The 18962-nt window shown below is 42.7% G+C and overlaps 1 protein-coding gene across 1 annotated transcript in view; it reads right to left on the bottom strand.

Annotated features, from left to right (window-relative positions):
* LOC144824529 (uncharacterized) overlaps positions 1-18962 on the bottom strand; it is a 635171-nt gene that overhangs the window by 124410 nt on the left and 491799 nt on the right. The window contains exon 13 of the mRNA XM_078683590.1: positions 8622-8712. Coding sequence (XP_078539716.1) covers positions 8622-8712 — 91 coding nt within the window. The remainder of the gene's footprint in view (positions 1-8621; positions 8713-18962) is intronic.

Raw genomic sequence — 18962 nt, 5'->3', positions numbered from 1 at the left:
GAAGAACCCCTGAAGCATCTCACTCTGAGGAGCAGCTAATCTATTCAGAGTTTTCTTGCCGGAAAGCGAGTGGCAGCAGTCAAGGTTCAAAAGGATTGCTGATCGATGCTGTTGTCTCATTGAGTAAGGTACGTACTCACAACGCGCTACGAACAGTCTGTGTCAGCGGTATGCTATGTAACTGAAATAGTGTCAGTTACGCTTCCGCATCGGAGCGTGGTTGGCACCGGTGGTTTGCAAATTCAGTGCGACTTACAAAAGGCCCGTCAATAACGTGTCTGCCATTTTGTATTGGTTGACGAACGTGGTTGGCAGATCAGGCGGCATAGTGCTGCGTCAGTCACAATCCGCCATTTTGAGTTGATTGGCAAACAAAGACGTGGTTGGCAACGCTTCCTTTTCAAAACAGTGTTGTTTTCAAAGGACCGGAGGCACGCATTTCAAAAGTTTTTTTTTTAGTTTGATGGTTGGCAAACCAGGTCGTGTTTGGCAACGCTAGCCCATGTGCACATTTGAAACTTAGGGCCAGATGTAGGTAAATCTCATTTACCGACTCTAGAATACCGAATTTTACTAATTCGGTATTCTAGATTCGGTAAATCAGATGTAGGTAAAATTCTGTCATTTTTACCGAATCTGCATGATTCGGTAATTACCGAGATTCCTATGGGCCTACAGGCCCATAGGAATCAATGTCAATTACCGAATCGGTAAATTCCGATTCAGTAAAAATACCGATTTGTCAAGGGGAACAGAGTGTCACTTTGACACCCTGTTGCACCCCTGATTTTGGCTTGTGTGCCCTAAGGGCATGCCCTAAGGGCATGTATGTGTGCCACATGGCACAGGTGTACATGCACAGATGTGCATGTACACAGGTATTCGTTATTTACCACCAAATATTATTTGGTGGTAAATAACGATTCGGTAATGGCCTGTGGCACTGTTTAAAGTGCCACCTACATTTGGATTTACCGATTCGGTAACTTTACCGATTCGGTATTTTACCGAATCGGTAAATTTACCGAATCTGTAAAATTAAGGCCACCTACATGTCAAATCCTAAATACCGGTCGGTAACTGCCGAAATCGGCCGTTACCGACCGGTATTTGGTGACCTACATCTGGCCCTTGGTGCTTTATTGAACAGATGTGCAGGGACATGTTCTTTTATTTAAATGGACATCCATCAGTCACTTATAAAAGCTGATCTTCAAGCTGCCATTCCTCACACAAACACACTGTTGAGTTACTGAAAAGTCCTCAAGCTCTAAAAATTGGGTACAGGAAACGCACAAGGATATGTTTTCTGGCTTTTCAATATAGCTCACACATTTTACAATGGTGACACGCACACCTGGCGTGCGAAGTAAACTATATTTGTATAGCGTGCCAGCGTCATTTAGATTGTTTTAAGCTTACTCACAGACTACAGCATGCAATCTGTTTCTGCCCCTCTGTCATTCTAAGAGACACCAGGCAACCCACCCATTGTGTGGAAAAAGTGGTTTGGCGCCTTCAAAACTTATCTGGGGGCCATTGGTGCATCTGGATACCGCCCAGAAAGGAAGAAATATTTGCTTCTGCACTCTTTAGGTTTCGAGGGCAGGTCGATTTACAATCATTTGCCACCCTTAGTCAGAGGTAACGCAGAAGAGGACAATGGAGACAGTTAGAAAACTCGAGTTGCGATTTGATGTACAACCTAGTCTGGTTGTCATTCGCCACAAATTCTTCGAAAGAGAACAGTTGTCTGGAGAAGACGTAGAAACCTTTGTATCTGCACTCAGGCAGTTGAGTGCAGAATGTCAATTCAAAGCTTTTACTGAACAACTGATTAGGGATTTGCAAATGCACAGACAAGTCCATCCAACAAAAATTACTCTCTATGGGAAATCCTTCTGTGGAGGAAACGATTCGCACGGCAAAAAGCATCGAACTGTCAAAGGTTTCAGTCAAGGAACTGGAGAAGAAGACTGAAGAGGCTGTAGTTGTGGTCCGCGCCAAAGACAGTAGAACCACCTCGGTGTCACAGTGGATAATCGAGTTTTTTTAAAACAAACAGATATTTGTTATAGGTGTTGGAATACGTCTCACTCTAAAGGGAACAAGTTTTGCCCGGGCAGAAATGCTACGTGCAGGAATTGCAGCAGATATGGACATTTTGCAAAAATTTGTCAAAGTGCTAGACAATCTAACTATGGTCTGCAGAACAAAGGTCAAGGGAATTCTTTGGGTGTGGGAAATGTTTCAGAATGTATTAACAATGAGTGTTAGAGTATTCAAAACATTCAAGAGGATCTAAAAGAAATGGTTATGGTTATCCATGATGACCAAGTTATTACTGGAGATTCCTCAAAGTGTATAGATCCCTACATTGAAATTGGTGTGGGTGACACAAAACATCTGTTGCTGGTTGATTCAGGCGTAAGAATAACTATGATCGCTCAAGAGTTATTTGAGGAAACTTGGCATGATCGACATTTAGACCCACCTGTCCTGTCTCCTATGAGGGGCGTAAGATTGAATTAGCTGGGTACTTTGAGGATGTTGTACAGTTCAAAGGAAGAAGAATCCTTGGCAAGATTTACATTGCCATCAAAGGGTTGAACATTTTGGGCTGGTTTCACCAGGGTTTGTTTCAGATGGTACTCAGACCTGGTACTAAAGAGCAAGTTAGCGTAGTTGACTCTTTAGATTACACAGAAAAGTTGACTCTTGCATTTCCCTCTGTTTTTGGGAGGGGTTTGGGAATGATCAAAGGTTTCACCCATGACATAAGAGTCAAGGATGGAGCAATCCCTATTAAGCACAAAATGAGGAGTGTACCATTCAGTGTTAGAGAGGGTTTAGAAAGAGAGCTCAATGAATTATGTTCAAAGGGTATTATTGAGCCCATAGAGGCATCTTTGTGGCTTTCTCCTCTGGTTGTGGCATGAAAGAAGAATGGTGACTTGTGTGTCTGTGTGGATTTGCGTAGTTTGAACAGAAACATTTGGATTGACTCTCATACTCTACTGATAATTACTGAACTGTTAGCATTAACCAAAGGGGCCAAATGGTTCACGAAGTTGGATCTTGCGTCCGCATACCACCAGGTGGTGTTAGATCCCTCTTCAAGACACATGACCGCGTTTGTGTCCCCCTGTGGTACCCACTAGAATTGCAGAATGCCGTTCGGCCTTGCGTCGGTGTCTGCGGTTTTTCAGAGATTGATGAGTCAAATGTTGAAATGTGTCCCTGGTGTTGCTGTTTTCCAAGACGATGTCTTAATCTTTGGCCAAAGAAGAGAAAGTCATGACAGCTCACTTAATCAGGTGTTAGAGATCATGCAAGAGAAAGGTGTGGTACTCAAAAGTGAGAAGTGTGTGTTCCCCAAGGAAAAAGTGGAGTATCTGGGTCATGTCGTGTTGCATGACGGTGTGGAGCCTCGTCCTGGGTTAGTTAAGGCTATTGTGAACGCTTGTCCACCTACCGATAAGACAGGATTGAAGTCTTTCATTGGACTTTGTGAATTCTACTCTAGATTCATCAAAGATTATGCATCTATGGTACAACCTTTGACAAACATGTTGAAAAAAAGTGTTCCTTTCAAGTGGGACAAGAGTTGTCAAGAAGTTTTTTATTGGATCAAATTATGGTTGGTCAGTGAGAGGATTTTGAAGCCTTTTGATCCAAACAAAAACTGCACCATAACCGTCGATGTCAGTGGCTTTGGATTGGGTGCTGTTCTTACACAAGGCAATGGGAACACTGAGAACACGTTGGGCTGTGCCTCCATGGTACTGTGGGGAGCTGAAACCAACGTTTCAGTCATTAAGAAAGAGTTATTGGCCTGTTGGTGGGCCATCAGGAAGTTCAATCTTTTCATTTGGGGTAATCATTTTGTGTTGAGGACAGATCATAGTCCCTTAGTTTCTATTCTGTCAGGTGAAAAAATTTAAGAGCACACACCCAGAATTGCAAGATTGTCTTCTAAATTGTTGCAATACAACTTAGGATTTTTCTCAATTTAGTAGTAGTAAAGTTATGACTCCTAACTTTCGGACTCCTAAATGCCTTCTGTGAATACCGGAAGTCTTAAAATTAGGATTTTTCTCAGTGTAGTAGTATTAAATGTAGGACTCCTAACTTTAGGACTCCTAAATGCCTTCTGTGAATACTGAAAGTCTTAAAATTAGGATTTGTCTCAATTTAGTAGTAGTAAAGTTAGGACTCCTAACTTTCGGACTCCTAAATGCCTTCTGTGAATACCAAAAGTCTTAAAATGAGGATTTTTCTCAGTTTAGTAGTAGTACAGTTTGGACTCCTAACTTTAAAACTCCTAAATGGCTTCTGTGAATACCGAAAGTCTTAAAATGAGGATTGTTCTCAGTTTAGTAGTAGTACAGTTTGGACTCCTAACTTTAAAACTCCTAAATGCCTTCTGTGAATGCCGAAAGTCTTAAAATTAGGATTTTTCTCAATTTAGTAGTAGTAAAGTTAGGACTCCTAAATTTCAGACTCCTAAATGCCTTCTGTGCATACCGAAAGTCTTAAAATTAGGATTTTTCTAAACTTTACTACTACTAAACTGAGAAAAATCCTAATTTTAAGACTTTTGGTATTCACAGAAGGCATTTAGGAGTCCTAAAGTTAGGAGTCCTAACTTTACTACTACTAAATTGAGAAAAATCCTAATTTTAAGACTTTCGGTATTCACAGAAGGCATTTAGGAGTCCTAAAGTTAGGAGTCCTAACTTTACTACTCCTAAACTGAGAAAAATCCTAACTTTAGGACTTTCGGTATTCACAGAAGGCATTTAGGAGTCCTAAAGTTAGGACTCCTAACTTCTGTGAATACCGAAATGAGTAAGTGTCTTCTGTGAATAGCAAAATGAGTAAGTGCCTTCTGTGAATACGAAAATGGTAGTAAGTTTAGGATTTTGTCTTAAGTTAGTTCTGTGAATCGGGCCCAATGTTCCTTTGAGATTGCGATGATGTCATTCTGTACATTGTTTCTATGTTTTTTTATTCTTTATAACTTCAGTATAGTGTGGTTTTTATATTTCCCAATTAAGACATATTTTGTTCTTTCTTCTATCTTTGTTTTCTCTTACCTTGTTCTCTTTTTGTTTTCATCTTTTCTTTTGTTCTTTTCTTTTGTTTCCTTTTTTTGTTTAGCTGTTCGCTTGTCTGTTTATTGTTATTAAACTTTTGGGAAAAGGAGATAATGTAGTGTTCACTATGTTAGGTGCCTGGCTGTCCCAGCACCCGTACTTAGAACCCCTGGTGTTGTTATGTTCTATGTTCCATTTAGAATGTGGAAGGTTCTGTGTTGCCAATTACGCTGATACTTTGAACCTTCCTGACTGTTGCTGCGTATCTCCTGACAAGAATAAAATCTCTTCAAAACGAAACAAGTCTTCAGTACTTACTACATTATCCTTCTTCAGAAAACTGGTCTGATAGTTTCTTGTGGCTGACCTGTTTCTTTACCCAAAAATCAAAGCTTGGAAATCAAAATACAAAACTCGCTTTATCCATGCATGTTTAAGATTAACATTCATCCTATTGCAATGCTTTGATATATCACTGCCTTTGTTTACCTTTTTCTTCTGAAATTAATGAAAAAACAGGTCAAGGCAGAATATGTGTAATAATGACACAAACCGGAAATAGGTCCAGTCAGGTTTATTTTTAAAACCTTAGCTCAGTCCTGAGTAGCTGATGGTAAAAGCATCCAAGCGTTATAAAGGAACAAGTTCAAAGCATTAAGAAGTACTAAAACAGTTAAATAAGAAGCAAAGGGAATACAATAAAAATCCAAGATCAATTTATAAAAATAGGTTGTATTTTTATCTTCAAATAAATACTTCAATGTCAAAAGTCCACCAGAGCTTTCTGGAGATGTGACATTTTCAAGGAAACAATAAATCACTGCTATTCACTGAATGCAATAAATCTTTGTAATCTACTGCACTTGCGGTCTGGAGTTAGCCACAAGAAGCTAGTTGAAAACAACTATATAGGCACTCTTGGGGCTTCCAACTCCGATAGGGGGCCATTCGCGGCTAAATCAGGGGGGCAGTTACTGGCTGGTTTAAGAAGCTTCCAGTCCAGTTCTGAATGTTAAGGGTAAACTGCCATTGTAGTCAATGGAGTAGTCCTGATGCAGGGATACAAGATGCTGAAGATGCTCAAAGATGCTGAGAATGCTCAGCTAATGTGGGGGGTCTTCCTGTGGCCACTCCTTGACCCTCAAGCTTGGGGAAGTGCTTTTGGCCTCAGGGTTCGATGTCCCGTAAAGTCTGGGTGTAGCCCGGCACAAGTCTATTTGCCACTAGTCTACTGGTCTTCACTTACAGCAAAACCAGTGGTTCCCTATAACTTGCAGTAACTTCTGTATTCAAACTGTATTCTGACAACATTACAGGGTCCAGCAGATGTGGGTGCAGCCTTTTAGGGTCAGGACTCTCAGGCTGCGCCTTCAGTGGCGATCAGGCTTCTTGGTGCTGCGCTCTCTAGGGTGCAGACTACTCAGCTACTTTTATGCCTACTGTGAGCATATAGGGATGTTGTGGCTAATGAGCCAAAGGGGTACAAGGTCCCCTAGCATCTAAATAGCCCAGAATACACTATACTACCCACTGCCAACATGGCAGAATCCTTCTCTCTGTGTCCAGGGCTCCCTATCTCACTCCAGAGGTGTGGCTACCTAGCGGCTACACTCCCCTTGAAAAACCTATTTGACAATGGCTTCTCCCTTTCTGTCCGAGATGCCAGACTGTCTGCTAAAAGAAAAGAGCAGCCCCTTCCAAGTGCAACTACCATTTGCCCTTCACAGGCGACTTTCCCTTTGAAGCTCTCCTTTTGGGCTCACACCCACTCTGGCCATCCTTCCAGGAGGTGGTCACACCTCTTCTCTTGGCAAGTCCTCTGTTCCTCTTCCTGAGATTCATTCTCACGTCTCTTCAGGGGGGCAGCAGGCTGTCTCAAAGACAGCAGCTGTGTATAGTTGAAAACGGCTACTGAACAATTTGAGGTACAGAGTTGCAGCTTTCTAAAATTGCCATTTGTAAACTTGTTACATTAAATTCGACTTGGTCAAAGAGTCCGTTTCAATGCAAAGATGTGTTTGATACCTTGAAGTACCCTAATTAGTCGTCCCATTTGGACGTTAGCACTGCTGAGTTGTCAGCGTGTAACTCCATACATGGGGCTACTAGCCTTTCCACTGTAAAAATGACAATGCAAGCTGTTTACTGTGAGGACATTTAAAGTTAATGAAGCACAAGTCCATCTTTTTAATATATCACCCTGCCATTAGGGCTCGATAGGCCTGCCTTAGAGGTGACTTCTAAATTTTAAAAAGGAAGGTCTGGGCTTTGCCATTGTTTTGAATAGCAAAGTTGAGTTAGCAGTTTACAACTGCTCTGCCAGTCTGCAATGATGGATTAGGAGTCCTGCTTTGTCACACTCGTATTAGCACAATATGTACTGCAGGTCACGAGGGACACTTAATTTACAGGTCTTAGGTACCCCTGGTACTATATACTAGGGTCTTATAACTAAGTTAACTTATGACATTTGTGGATAAACCAACTCAATATGGATGTATGTCGTTACAACACATACTTTTACCAAACATGCCTTTACAACGCAGGTTTTACAACGCAATTCGTTACAACGACTTGCGTTGGGGGGTGCTGGATAGTGAATAGTTTAATTTACTATTCCAACTCCAGCCCCCGTGGATAGTAGGGAAGGTTTTGGATAGTAAATTAAACTATTACCTATCCTACAGCGCCCTCCAGCGCAAGTCGTTGTAATGACTTGCGTTGTAAATCCTGCGTTGTAAAGGTACTGCATGGTTGTGTCGTAAAGGATGTTTCCCACTTAATATACACCTTTTAAGGGTCAGAGATCCGTTGAAAAACCAGCAGAATCAGTCCAAAAGTTTGGGAGTGATCATGCAAAAAGAGGCATATTTCCTTATATTACTGAAGAAAGTAAGGAAGTGTAACGTTTTGTTTCTTCTGTGGGGAGTGTCTGTCTTTAGGAGGCAGAAACACCTCCTTTAGTAAGGACTAAAATGAGTAAGTGCAAAAAGAGGTCATTTTATGTTGATGTGATATCTTTCGAATTGTTTTTCCTCATCATGAATAGTTCTGTATGCACTATTTTCTTTTTTCCTATTTAGCAGATGCTTTGGTTGTGTGAAAACTCCAAGCCTTTGAACCTGGACTATATGTAAATAACATTATGTTGTGCTATAAATTAAAACACAGCACTTAACTATGCTAGGGATACACTATGCATTCTGCATGTAAATAATGTTATACTGTACTGCAAATAAAAACACATTACCTATATTAAGTTGATAATGTACCTTAATAGAAAGTCCTGAGCACATGCATTCATATTCAACATACAATCTTTATACAGTACTTTAATCTGTCATGCGAGATGCAACATTTATGAGATGCATAAAACACTGAAACCTGCAAGGTGCGCACGTGATTGACAAAACAATTGCATAGAAAGAAAAAAAATATTAAAATACACCCACTATACAGAGCAGTATGTTAAAGGGCGATGTACAAAATATATTTATAACTATTTATTTATGCACACCAAACCTGGGAAAGTTGTTCTTCCATTTGACTCTTCTGCACTACCAATGTCTCCCTGGTGTCTTCCAGTAGCTTCTGCAACCTCAGCTCCTCCTGCCTAAAGTTCAACCAAATGATTGGAGTTAGGCAGACAACCATGCAAGCAAAAAGAAGACAATTCTTAATATCATTCTGATTGTTGTGCACAAATGTAATAAAGTGCTCAGAACCCTATTACGACGAAGATGTTCAATATGTGGAAGACATCAGCCCTTTTGTTGATTGAATTAATGGCAATGGTTCTGAAAATAGCTGTACCACCTGGAAAGGGCAAATAAATGAAACTTCCCTTTCTTGACTCACCTGTCCCAAAGAAATTAAAGGGCTAGTTTTTAATGTCTGCCCCACCAATAGAGGCTCTGAAGGAAGTTGTAGTGTCTTCACTGCATCTTTCACAGCCTCTGACTTGTTCCTGTAGAATGTTCATATTGTTATGATACATTAGAATGTTCCCTGACTCCCTGATGTCAGTTGAGACCTGAGGCTGAGCGGGTAGGAACCTGCTCCTGGTGGGGTTCATAGGGTTTCATTGAATTCATTACTTCCTTCTTCTTCTAATGTACTTACCTGGAAAAAACCTCATTACCTACCACTTGGATTTAATACCTTGATTCATTATCCATCACTACAGAAGTCCACTAAGGACTTAGGTCACACAAGTGAAAGCGTGATTGATGCGAGGTTTCCTAGTTTCATGTTCTGCAGTTCAGCTACTGCATGCTTATCTCTTTCTCTGTCCCATTTTAGATCAACGCTTAATGCTTTATGCCTAATTCTTTCAGACTGTAAATCAGTGCATTGTGTTCAATACATCTGGACTAGGCATGTTTCATAAGGCTTGGTGGTGGTAGTGTATGGGAAGTGTGATGTTTTAATGAAAACGATGAAATGAAAACTAGAGCTCACACCCTTACTCAGTGCATTGAGACAATTTGCTCCACACAGCTAACAGCCTTCATACATTGTCATCCGTTATTTAAATTATTTCATCAACCCACTCATCACCCATTCAATTATTCATTCATTGAGCCATGCAGCCATGTCTCCAGTCTCCATACATCCATTTAATGATTGGAGAAGCTTCTATAATGAAAACAATGTTATAAAATACACCATGTCTGCAATTAAAAAAAAAAACTTTCTTGAGGGGAGAACCCCCCCCCCCCCTTCCCCCCCCCCCCGCCCCCTCAACCTCCAGTACCCAGACTGGCTCACTCGCTATGAGCAGTTTGGGGACTGGTCTGAAAAAATCTGCCAGAGCTGCTTTTGCTTCGCAGGCCGGGCCTGAATCTAATATAAAATAACACAACATCTCCCTTTACCTTTTACTACGCTCTTTGGGGGTGAAATGTTTTGCATCCTCTGGCCTCAAACCTTTATACTGCCATACATCGTATCATGTCCCATCACAAAGTAACAACAGTTGCCACATTCTTTGAACAGAATAGACCTAATGGAGTAAATGTGCCGGGTGCCCCATCCTGTGTAGTATCTATGACCATAACAGTGAGGAGGCGTAAATTGAAGAGGCTTCAAGAGTTCTATAAAGATGATATCGTAGGTGTGGCAATAACAATATTTGTCAGTAATGCACAGCAATGTTCTTGTCAGGTACCAATTATTATAGGATTTTTGGAAAATATATTTTGGAAGATTAACTCTTTTTTAAATTTTACAATAAATAAAGTAATGCATAAACGTTTGACATTCATTGCAAATACTATTGACAATTTATATAGTGAACGTAAGGAAATGCTTCTTCTTGCATGATCACCCCCAAGTTTTTGGAATTATGCTGCTAGTTTTCTTTACTTTGAAAGTGCACTGAGGCCTGCTAGCCAGACCTCAGTGCTCCAACCCTCAAAAGTGTATGTTTGATTGGATTGTACATAATTAGCATAAGTTAACTTACTTATAAGTCTCCAGTATATGTTACCAGGGGTACCCATAACCGATCTAGTCCTAGAGAGCTGGGCAAGATGGCTTAACAAATCTGGAAAATTGGAATCTGCCTGGCTGCACCAAGGTTCTATGCTCCTGCTCAGGTTATCTTATCGACTAGCACAGCAGTGGGGACATGTGGAGACAATCATTGCATTCTCAGCCTATTTGTTTGAAATAGCAGCAACAGCTCACGCCTCAAGGGAAGTCCTCGTTTAGCATCACAAGCAACCGAGTGGGATATAGAGGTCCCCCGCCTGATCCTATTATGGCGTCCGTCTCTCCCTGTGGCAGCTATAATGCAGAAATACTCTCCTCCTCAGGAGGCAAACGGACACTGACTCCGGCCTCAAGCTGCTCCATTGCACAACAAACAACCCCCCCCAGAATCCCTTGCCTGACCCCATGATGGCTGCCACAGTGTTCCCTACCACGTCGTGCTACTCCTCAGAGAAAAAACAGGACTTTGACCAGACCTCGATCACATCCCCCATCCGGCCTAGGCTTCAGGATACTGAATCTGTGAACCTACCTCTGACCGTGGAGACCTAGTTTTTTGGTCGATGCCCGGTTGAGTTACTTGATAGCTATAGAGGAGATAGGCTGTGGACTACCCTATTGGCTGTCACCTACCCAGCCGGACATTGGGCAGACCATACTTCGTATCTCCATCGTTCTCTCCCTCCTACCCCTTTACTCCACACACCTTTTCCTTTATGCTCCATGTATCCCTCCTCTTTGCTCTCTAATTGTTTTCTCATTGAGACCTAGCCCCTTAACTGATGCCCGGTGGAGCTACCTGATAACTATAGAGGAGATGGGCTGTGGACTCCCCCCTCGGCCACCACCTACCCAGCCGGACTTTGGGCAGACCCTCCATCGTCTCTCCATCCATCCTATCTCCATCCTTTCTCCCTCCTACACCTTTACACCGCCCCCTTTCCCTTCTAAGCTCCATTTATTTAGTCTTCTGGCACTCTTGAAATGTTTTCTTGTAAATTATGTAATTGTCACAACGTACCCTGGGTTGTCTGTATGAATGAGAAAAGTGTGAGAATGTTGGTAACACTACATCACCCAGAATGCTTAGGGGCGATGTCCTTTCTCTCTGTTTCCTTTCTTACTTATACTCCTCCTTGATCAGCAGTCCGGTGCTTGTCACCTGACCCTAGGAGTAAGCTGTGCTTGTTTGCAGCTCGTGAAGCGCCTTGGAGATTGAAGGATTACCTTCGTTTTTTAGTTCCTGTTGGTTCGCTTTTTGGAACTGTTTGAAGCTGGTAAGCTTAGTGTTCTTTTTTCGCCATGCCTTGATCGCGCACTGAACGCGCTGGGATCTGAGGCAGGCGCTGCCAGTACTTGAGAAAAGAACCGACGATTACGCATGCATCTACCCGCCTCACGGTAAGGCGCCTTTGTTTTATTTAGTAGCGCGTTTCTTTACGCACGAATCTCAGAAGAAGAGCGGATGCTCTAATGACTATTGGATATGGACACAAAAAACAATATTTGATGGAACTGTACTTTAGGGGAATTTATTTCTTGATTCTGAACTTGTCAAAGACACTGGATTTTTGTTATGTTTCCTAAAACGAAGTTTGGATAATTTCTTATTCCTAAGGAGTGAGACTGTGGAAATTCGTTTTTTGCTGGTCATTGAATCCTTTTGTGAAGTAACAGAAGATTCCTGCAACGTTATTTGAACTGCTTGCTTAGGACTAAAGGAGTATCTTGTTCAAGTTGCAAGAGGATCTAATGGAACTGCACTCATAGTATCTTGAGTGTCTTGCTACCTACAGGATCTTTTTTCTTTACTTTTATGCTTTATTTTTGATGTTTTCGAATGAGTTATTGGGGATTCTTGCGGCTATATAAACTGTAAGTTATATCCACTCACATAGTGCATTGATCTACTCATAGGTCTGGAATGTATGATTGATACCTTGTCTCTCCCTCTGCAGGGTCTATCACCAGAGATCAGAGAGTTTATACTTCGCACAGATATCCTAAGTTATCTGCTACTTTATTTTGAACAGCTGCACTTTATTGTTTCCTTTGTCCCTTTTTCCCCCTTCCCTGGCGGTGTTACGCTCTGTGGTGTTTGTTCACTACACCCGGGGTGTGCCATTGCGTGGGATAGGGAGATTTAGCTTCAGACATCGCTCCTGCTGTACCTGGCTACAGGTTAGTGTATCTGTACGAATCCTGATAGAGTGACAAGCCCATGGTTACGTGCAGCCTGAGCGATGGACACCAACACTGTTTTAACGTCAGTGTTGGAAACTATGACTGCCTTAAGGATGGAGGTGGATGCCTTTAGGGGGGAGAATTTAGAAATGCGGAATGAGTTAGGCACACTTCGTAGGGAGGTAGCTGGTCTCTCTCGAGCTAGTCCGACAAGCACACGAGGTACTCCTTACATAAAGAGTTGGACTCTTCCTCCTCCCCAGTCCCAAGATGCAACACAGGTACATACAGGGGGGTCTGGGTCATCCACCATTCAAGTAATTCAACCCTTGCAGCTCCCTCTGGCTCCTCCAGAAAGATATTTTGGAGATCCAAAGAAATTTGGCACATTTCTGGGGCAATGTAAACTGCACTTTATGCGCAAACCTGCGGTCTTCCCGGATGATCAAGCCAAGACGGCGTTTGTTATGTCTTACCTGGGGGGCAATGCTGCCAGCTGGTCCTTTCCATTAATGGAACGAAATGACCCAGTGTTGCGTAACTTTAATGACTTTTGCGAGGAAATGCGTAAGCTCTTTGATAGGAAGGCACATCAATTGACCTTAGATAGAGAGCTCATAACGCTGAAACAGGGTGCGCAGGATCTTATAACATATATCACCTCATTTAATAGGTTGGTCGTAGAAACCGAATGGCCAGTGGAAAAAAGAACATCACTATTCTATCAGGGCTTGAGAGGTGAACTGAAGGATGTGTTAGCACAGGTAGTGAACATGCCGTCGACTTGTGATGAGTTGATAGATTTGACGGTGCAATTAGATCATCGCCTTCAGGAGAGAAAGGGAGATAAACAAAGGACTGATTCCAGGTTCCTGTTTACTAGAACGAAACCCACTGCTGAAGAATGTCCTTCGTCTGTGGAAGGTGTGGAACCCATGCAGGTGGGTGGAATCAGAGGTCCCCTCAACTCCGAAGAGAGACAAAGACGACGGACCCTAAGGCTCTGCATGTATTGTGGAAAGTCAGGTCATTTTATAAAGGAGTGTAAGTCTAGAACAATAACTTCAAATAAAGACTCTCAAGGAGGCAAAAAAGCTTCTGCTGTGGAAAATCAGTCCGAGACGTCGGAAAACTAAGGAGCGCAAATAAGCAGGAGACCCCTTGTTTGCAGCTAGAGGAGTTCGAGGTCTTCCCTACCCTGGCCAACATCGTACAGACTTCTGTTGCTCATATGAATGTATGTGTGGTATTGGAGATGCAGAGTTCTGGACCCATTCAAGTACATGCCCTTTTGGATTCTGGGGCTACTGGAAACTTCATGGATCAACGGTATGCATACGAGTTGGGTATCCAGTGTATTAAAAAATTGAAGTCGGAACCTGTTAAGGCAGTGGATGGAACTGCTTTGACCTCTGGACCAGTATGTTACCACACTCAGATGTTGTCCATGCAAGTTGGGTCTACCCATTTCGAGACAATACAGTTCGATCTAATTGATGCCCCTCATTTTAAGCTCATTCTGGGGATGCCTTGGCTCACTTTACACGATCCATTGGTGAAGTGGGCAGCCCGCACTATAGACCTCAATTCTGTCTATTGTGCGAAACATTGCACTCGAGATATGAGTAATTGTCCTTCGAAACAAGAATCACCTGCATCCCTATTAGCTTCTAGTTGTACCACTCCTTCGGTTTGTTTCCTTGGATCCATTCCAGAAGAATATAGGAAGTATAAGGATGTGTTTGATGAACAGGAAGCCAGCAGACTACCTCCCTACAGGGAGTACGATTGTGTTATAGATCTGGAACCAGGAGCCTCTATACCCTGCAGTAGGATTTATGCTCTAACAGAGGCCGAAAATACATACTTGCAATCGTATCTAAAAAAGATGCTGAGTTCTGGATTCATCCGTCCTTCTTCATCTCCTGCGTCATCACCACTTTTTTTCATACCTAAACGGGAAGGTGGCCTGCGCTCGTGCATAGATTATAGAGCCATCAATAAGGTCACAAAAAAGAACAGGTACCCGTTACCCTTGATTCCAGTACTACTCGATCAGTTGAAGGGATCCATCATCTTCACGAAACTGGACCTCAGAGGAGCCTATCAATTGGTGCGAATGCGGCGGGGGGATGAATGGAAGACGGCGTTCCGTACAAAGTATGGTTTGTACGAGTACAAAGTAATGCCTTTTGGTCTTTGTAACGCCCCCGCCGCATTCCAATACTTTATGGACGATGTGCGGAGGGGATTATTGGATGTGTGCTGCATGGTATACATTGATGATATTTTGATATACTCTGCTTCTCTGGAACAACATGTGCCTCATGTGGCTGCAGTACTGGAAAGACTGAGTAGCCATGCCTTGTATGCCAAGTTGGAGAAGTGTCTTTTTCATACGAAGGAAGTAGAGTTCTTGGGGTACGTGATTGGGCCGGGAGGACTCTGTATGGACAAGAAGAAAACTGATGCCATAGTACTTTGGGAATCCCCTACTAGCGTGAAAAGTCTCCAGAGTTTTCTTGGATTCTCTAATTTTTATCGCCGGTTCATCAGAGACTTTTCAAAGATTATCCAACCTATGACTCTTCTTCTGCGAAAAGGAGTGCAGTTTCATTGGACAGAAGAGGCAGCACATGCCTTCCAAACATTGAAAACGTGTTTCACCAGTGCACCCATACTGAGACATCCCGATCCTAATCAGCCCTTTGTTGTGGAAACGGATGCGTCTTATTATGCTATTGGAGGTATATTATCTCAGAGAAATCCAGACACAGGCCAATTACATCCGGTTGCTTATTTCTCGAAAAAGCTTTCACCATGTGAAGTGAACTATAGTATTACAGACAAGGAGTTGCTGGCAATCAAGAGGGTCTGTGAAGAATGGAGGCACCATTTGATGGGGCTAGGCATACAGTGGAAATCTTTACAGATCTTAGGAATCTGCTGTTTTTGAAGAGTGCAAGGGCATTGACGCCTAGACAACTTCGATGGTCGCTGTTTTTCGCGGATTTCGATTTCGTGATCAAGTTTAGACCTGGACCACAAAACGGCAAAGCCGACGCCTTGTCAAGACCTTCTTCTGGTATGGATGTTACCCAAATGTCATCGGAAGACCCTCCTGTCATCCTACAGAATGCCTCCTTTGAGTCTGTGATTCCAGTGGTGATAACAGCAGATGACTTCTTGGAAGAAGTGAAAACCCACTACCAACAAATGGATGAACAGGGATGGTTGGATGGAGCTCCTCTGCACAGAACTAGGTCCAAAGACTTGTTGTTCCATGACAAGAAGTTGTACATTCCTCATGTGTCTTTACAACAAAGAGTGATGTTATGGACTCACGATTCCCCCCTTGCTGGCCATTTGAGGTTACAAAAGACTTTTCACATTCTGTCTAGATACTTTTGGTGGGACACTATGAGAAAAGATGCAGAGGCCTATATCAAACAATGCTCTGTATGTGCTCAATCTAAGTCTAGACATCAGCCTTCTAGTGGGTTGTTGAGGCCCATACCTGTTCCTCGGGAACCCTGACATACGGTCTCTATGGACTTTATAGTGGAGATGGCCCCTAGTCGGGGTAATGATACCATTTTAGTGATCATAGATCATCTGACTAAAATGGGTCATTTTGTATCATTGCCCAAACTGCCTACATCAGGAGAATTAGCCATCACTTTCCTTCACCAAGTGGTGAGACTTCACGGAATACCTTCTGTATTGATTACAGATAGAGGAACTCAGTTCACCTCTAGGTTTTGGAAGGCACTATGCTTAGCTATGAAGGTAGATGCTAGACTATCCACTAGTTATCACCCCCAGACAGATGGCAAAACAGAGAGGTTAAATCAAACCTTGGAGCAATATCTCAGGTGTTTCACCTTACAGCATAATGAGGAATGGAGTATGCTTCTTTGGACAGCCGAATTTGCATATAACAATGCTGTCCATTCCTCATTGGGCTGTTCTCCTTTCTATTGCCTTAACGGATTTCATCCGAATATGATTCCTTTTGAGCAGCCAGTTACCTCTCTGCATCCTACAATACAAGAGCATCACACTCATCTTCGTGCAGTCTTGCAGGAAGCTAAACAACATCTAGAAACATCTAGAGCCAGGGACAAGAGCCAAGCAGACAACAAAAGAACACCCGAACCATTGTATAAGGTGGGAGATAAAGTGTGGCTTGACACGAAAATTTGAGGTTTAAGGGTAACACTAGGTTGATACCTAAGTTTGTGGGTCCTTATCCTATTAGCTGTGTCATTAATCCTGTGGCAATGAAACTGACCCTTCCATCTTCATGGCACATCCATCCTGTGTTTCATGTGTCCCTTTTGAAACCATGTCCCCTTCACACTAGATTACCATCGAAGCCATCTCCAATGCTAGTGGAGGGTGAGGAAGAGTATGTGGTAGGGGCCATTTTGGATTCTAAATGCGTGAGGGGTAGAGTGATGTATCTTGTTGATTGGCAGGGGTATGGCCCTGAAGATAGGTCTTGGGAACCTCGTGCTAATGTGCATTGCCCAGCCTTGCTGAGGCGTTTCCACGCTCGTTTCCCTTCGAAGCCTGGTGGACCGCCGAGGCGTCGGTCCTAGAGAGGGGGTTCTGTCACAATGTACCCTGGGTTGTCTGTATGAATGAGAAAAGTGCGAGAATATTGGTAACACTACATCACCCAGAATGCTTAGGGGCGATGTCCTTTCTCTCTGTTTCCTTTCTTACTTATACTCCTCCTTGATCAGCAGTCCGGTGCTTGTCACCTGACCCTAGGAGTAAGCTGTGCTTGTTTGCAGCTCGTGAAGCGCCTTGGAGATTGAAGGATTACCTTCGTTTTTTAGTTCCTGTTGGTTCGCTTTTTGGAACTGTTTGAAGCTGGTAAGCTTAGTGTTCTTTTTTCGCCATGCCTTGATCGCGCACTGAACGTGCTGGGATCTGAGGCAGGCGCTGCCAGTACTTGAGAAAAGAACCGACGATTACGCATGCATCTACCCGCCTCACGGTAAGGCGCCTTTGTTTTATTTAGTAGCGCGTTTCTTTACGCACAAATCTCAGAAGAAGAGCGGATGCTCTAATGACTATTGGATATGGACACAAAAAACAATATTTGATGGAACTGTACTTTAGGGGAATTTATTTCTTGGTTCTGAACTTGTCAAAGACACTGGATTTTTGTTATGTTTCCTAAAACGAAGTTTGGATAATTTCTTGTTCCTAAGGAGTGAGACTGTGGAAATTCGTTTTTTGCTGGTCATTGAATCCTTTTGTGAAGTAACAGAAGATTCCTGCAACATTATTTGAACTGCTTGCTTAGGACTAAAGGAGTATCTTGTTCAAGTTGAAAAAGGATCTAATGGAACTGCACTCATAGTATCTTGAGTGTCTTGCTACCTCCAGGATCTTTTTTCTTTACTTTTATGCTTTATTTTTGATGTTTTCGAATGAGTTATTGGGGATTCTTGCGGCTATATAAACTGTAAGTTATATCCACTCACATAGTGCATTGATCTACTCATAGGTCTGGCATGTATGATTGATACCTTGTCTCTCCCTCTGCAGGGTCTATCACCAGAGATCAGAGAGTTTATACTTCGCACAGATATCCGAAGTTATCTGCTACTTTATTTTGAACAGCTGCACTTTATTGTTTCCTTTGTCCCTTTTTTCCCCTTCCCTGGCGGTGTTACGCTCTGTGGTGTTTGTTCACTACACCCGGGGTGTGCCATTGCGTGGGATAGGGAGATTTAGCTTCAGACATCGCTCCTGCTGTACCTGGCTACAGATTAGTGTATCTGTACGAATCCTGACAGTAATTTGGTGGAACATTATGTAAAGCCCCCATACCTCCGGGTCTAGCCAGCGCTCTATAAAACTCAAATAAATAAAATAAATAAACAATGGGCATGCACCAGGATGCCTAAGAACCCCAATGGAGGTAATCTTAATAAAGGGGGACATGCCCCCTTCAGACAAAACAAGGGGACAGAGATTAAAAAAAAGAAAGAGACCACTAAAGAGCCCCAAAAGAATGCCTGAGGGGGACAGGGAGATCGAGCCCCATACCATTACAGAAGGAGGGAGTACCTCAGAAAGAGTCTCTGACCCTTCTAAGGCTAGGATGTGGTACTACAGTCAGCAGCCAGGCACAAGAGGGGAGATGCTGTGTGCATCAAAAAG

Source organism: Lissotriton helveticus, chromosome 3_1 (assembly GCF_964261635.1).
Source record: "Lissotriton helveticus chromosome 3_1, aLisHel1.1, whole genome shotgun sequence".
Classification (NCBI taxonomy): domain Eukaryota; kingdom Metazoa; phylum Chordata; class Amphibia; order Caudata; family Salamandridae; genus Lissotriton; species Lissotriton helveticus.
The sequence above is the reverse complement of the archived record's forward strand: the minus strand, read 5'-3'. Positions and strand labels throughout refer to the sequence as shown.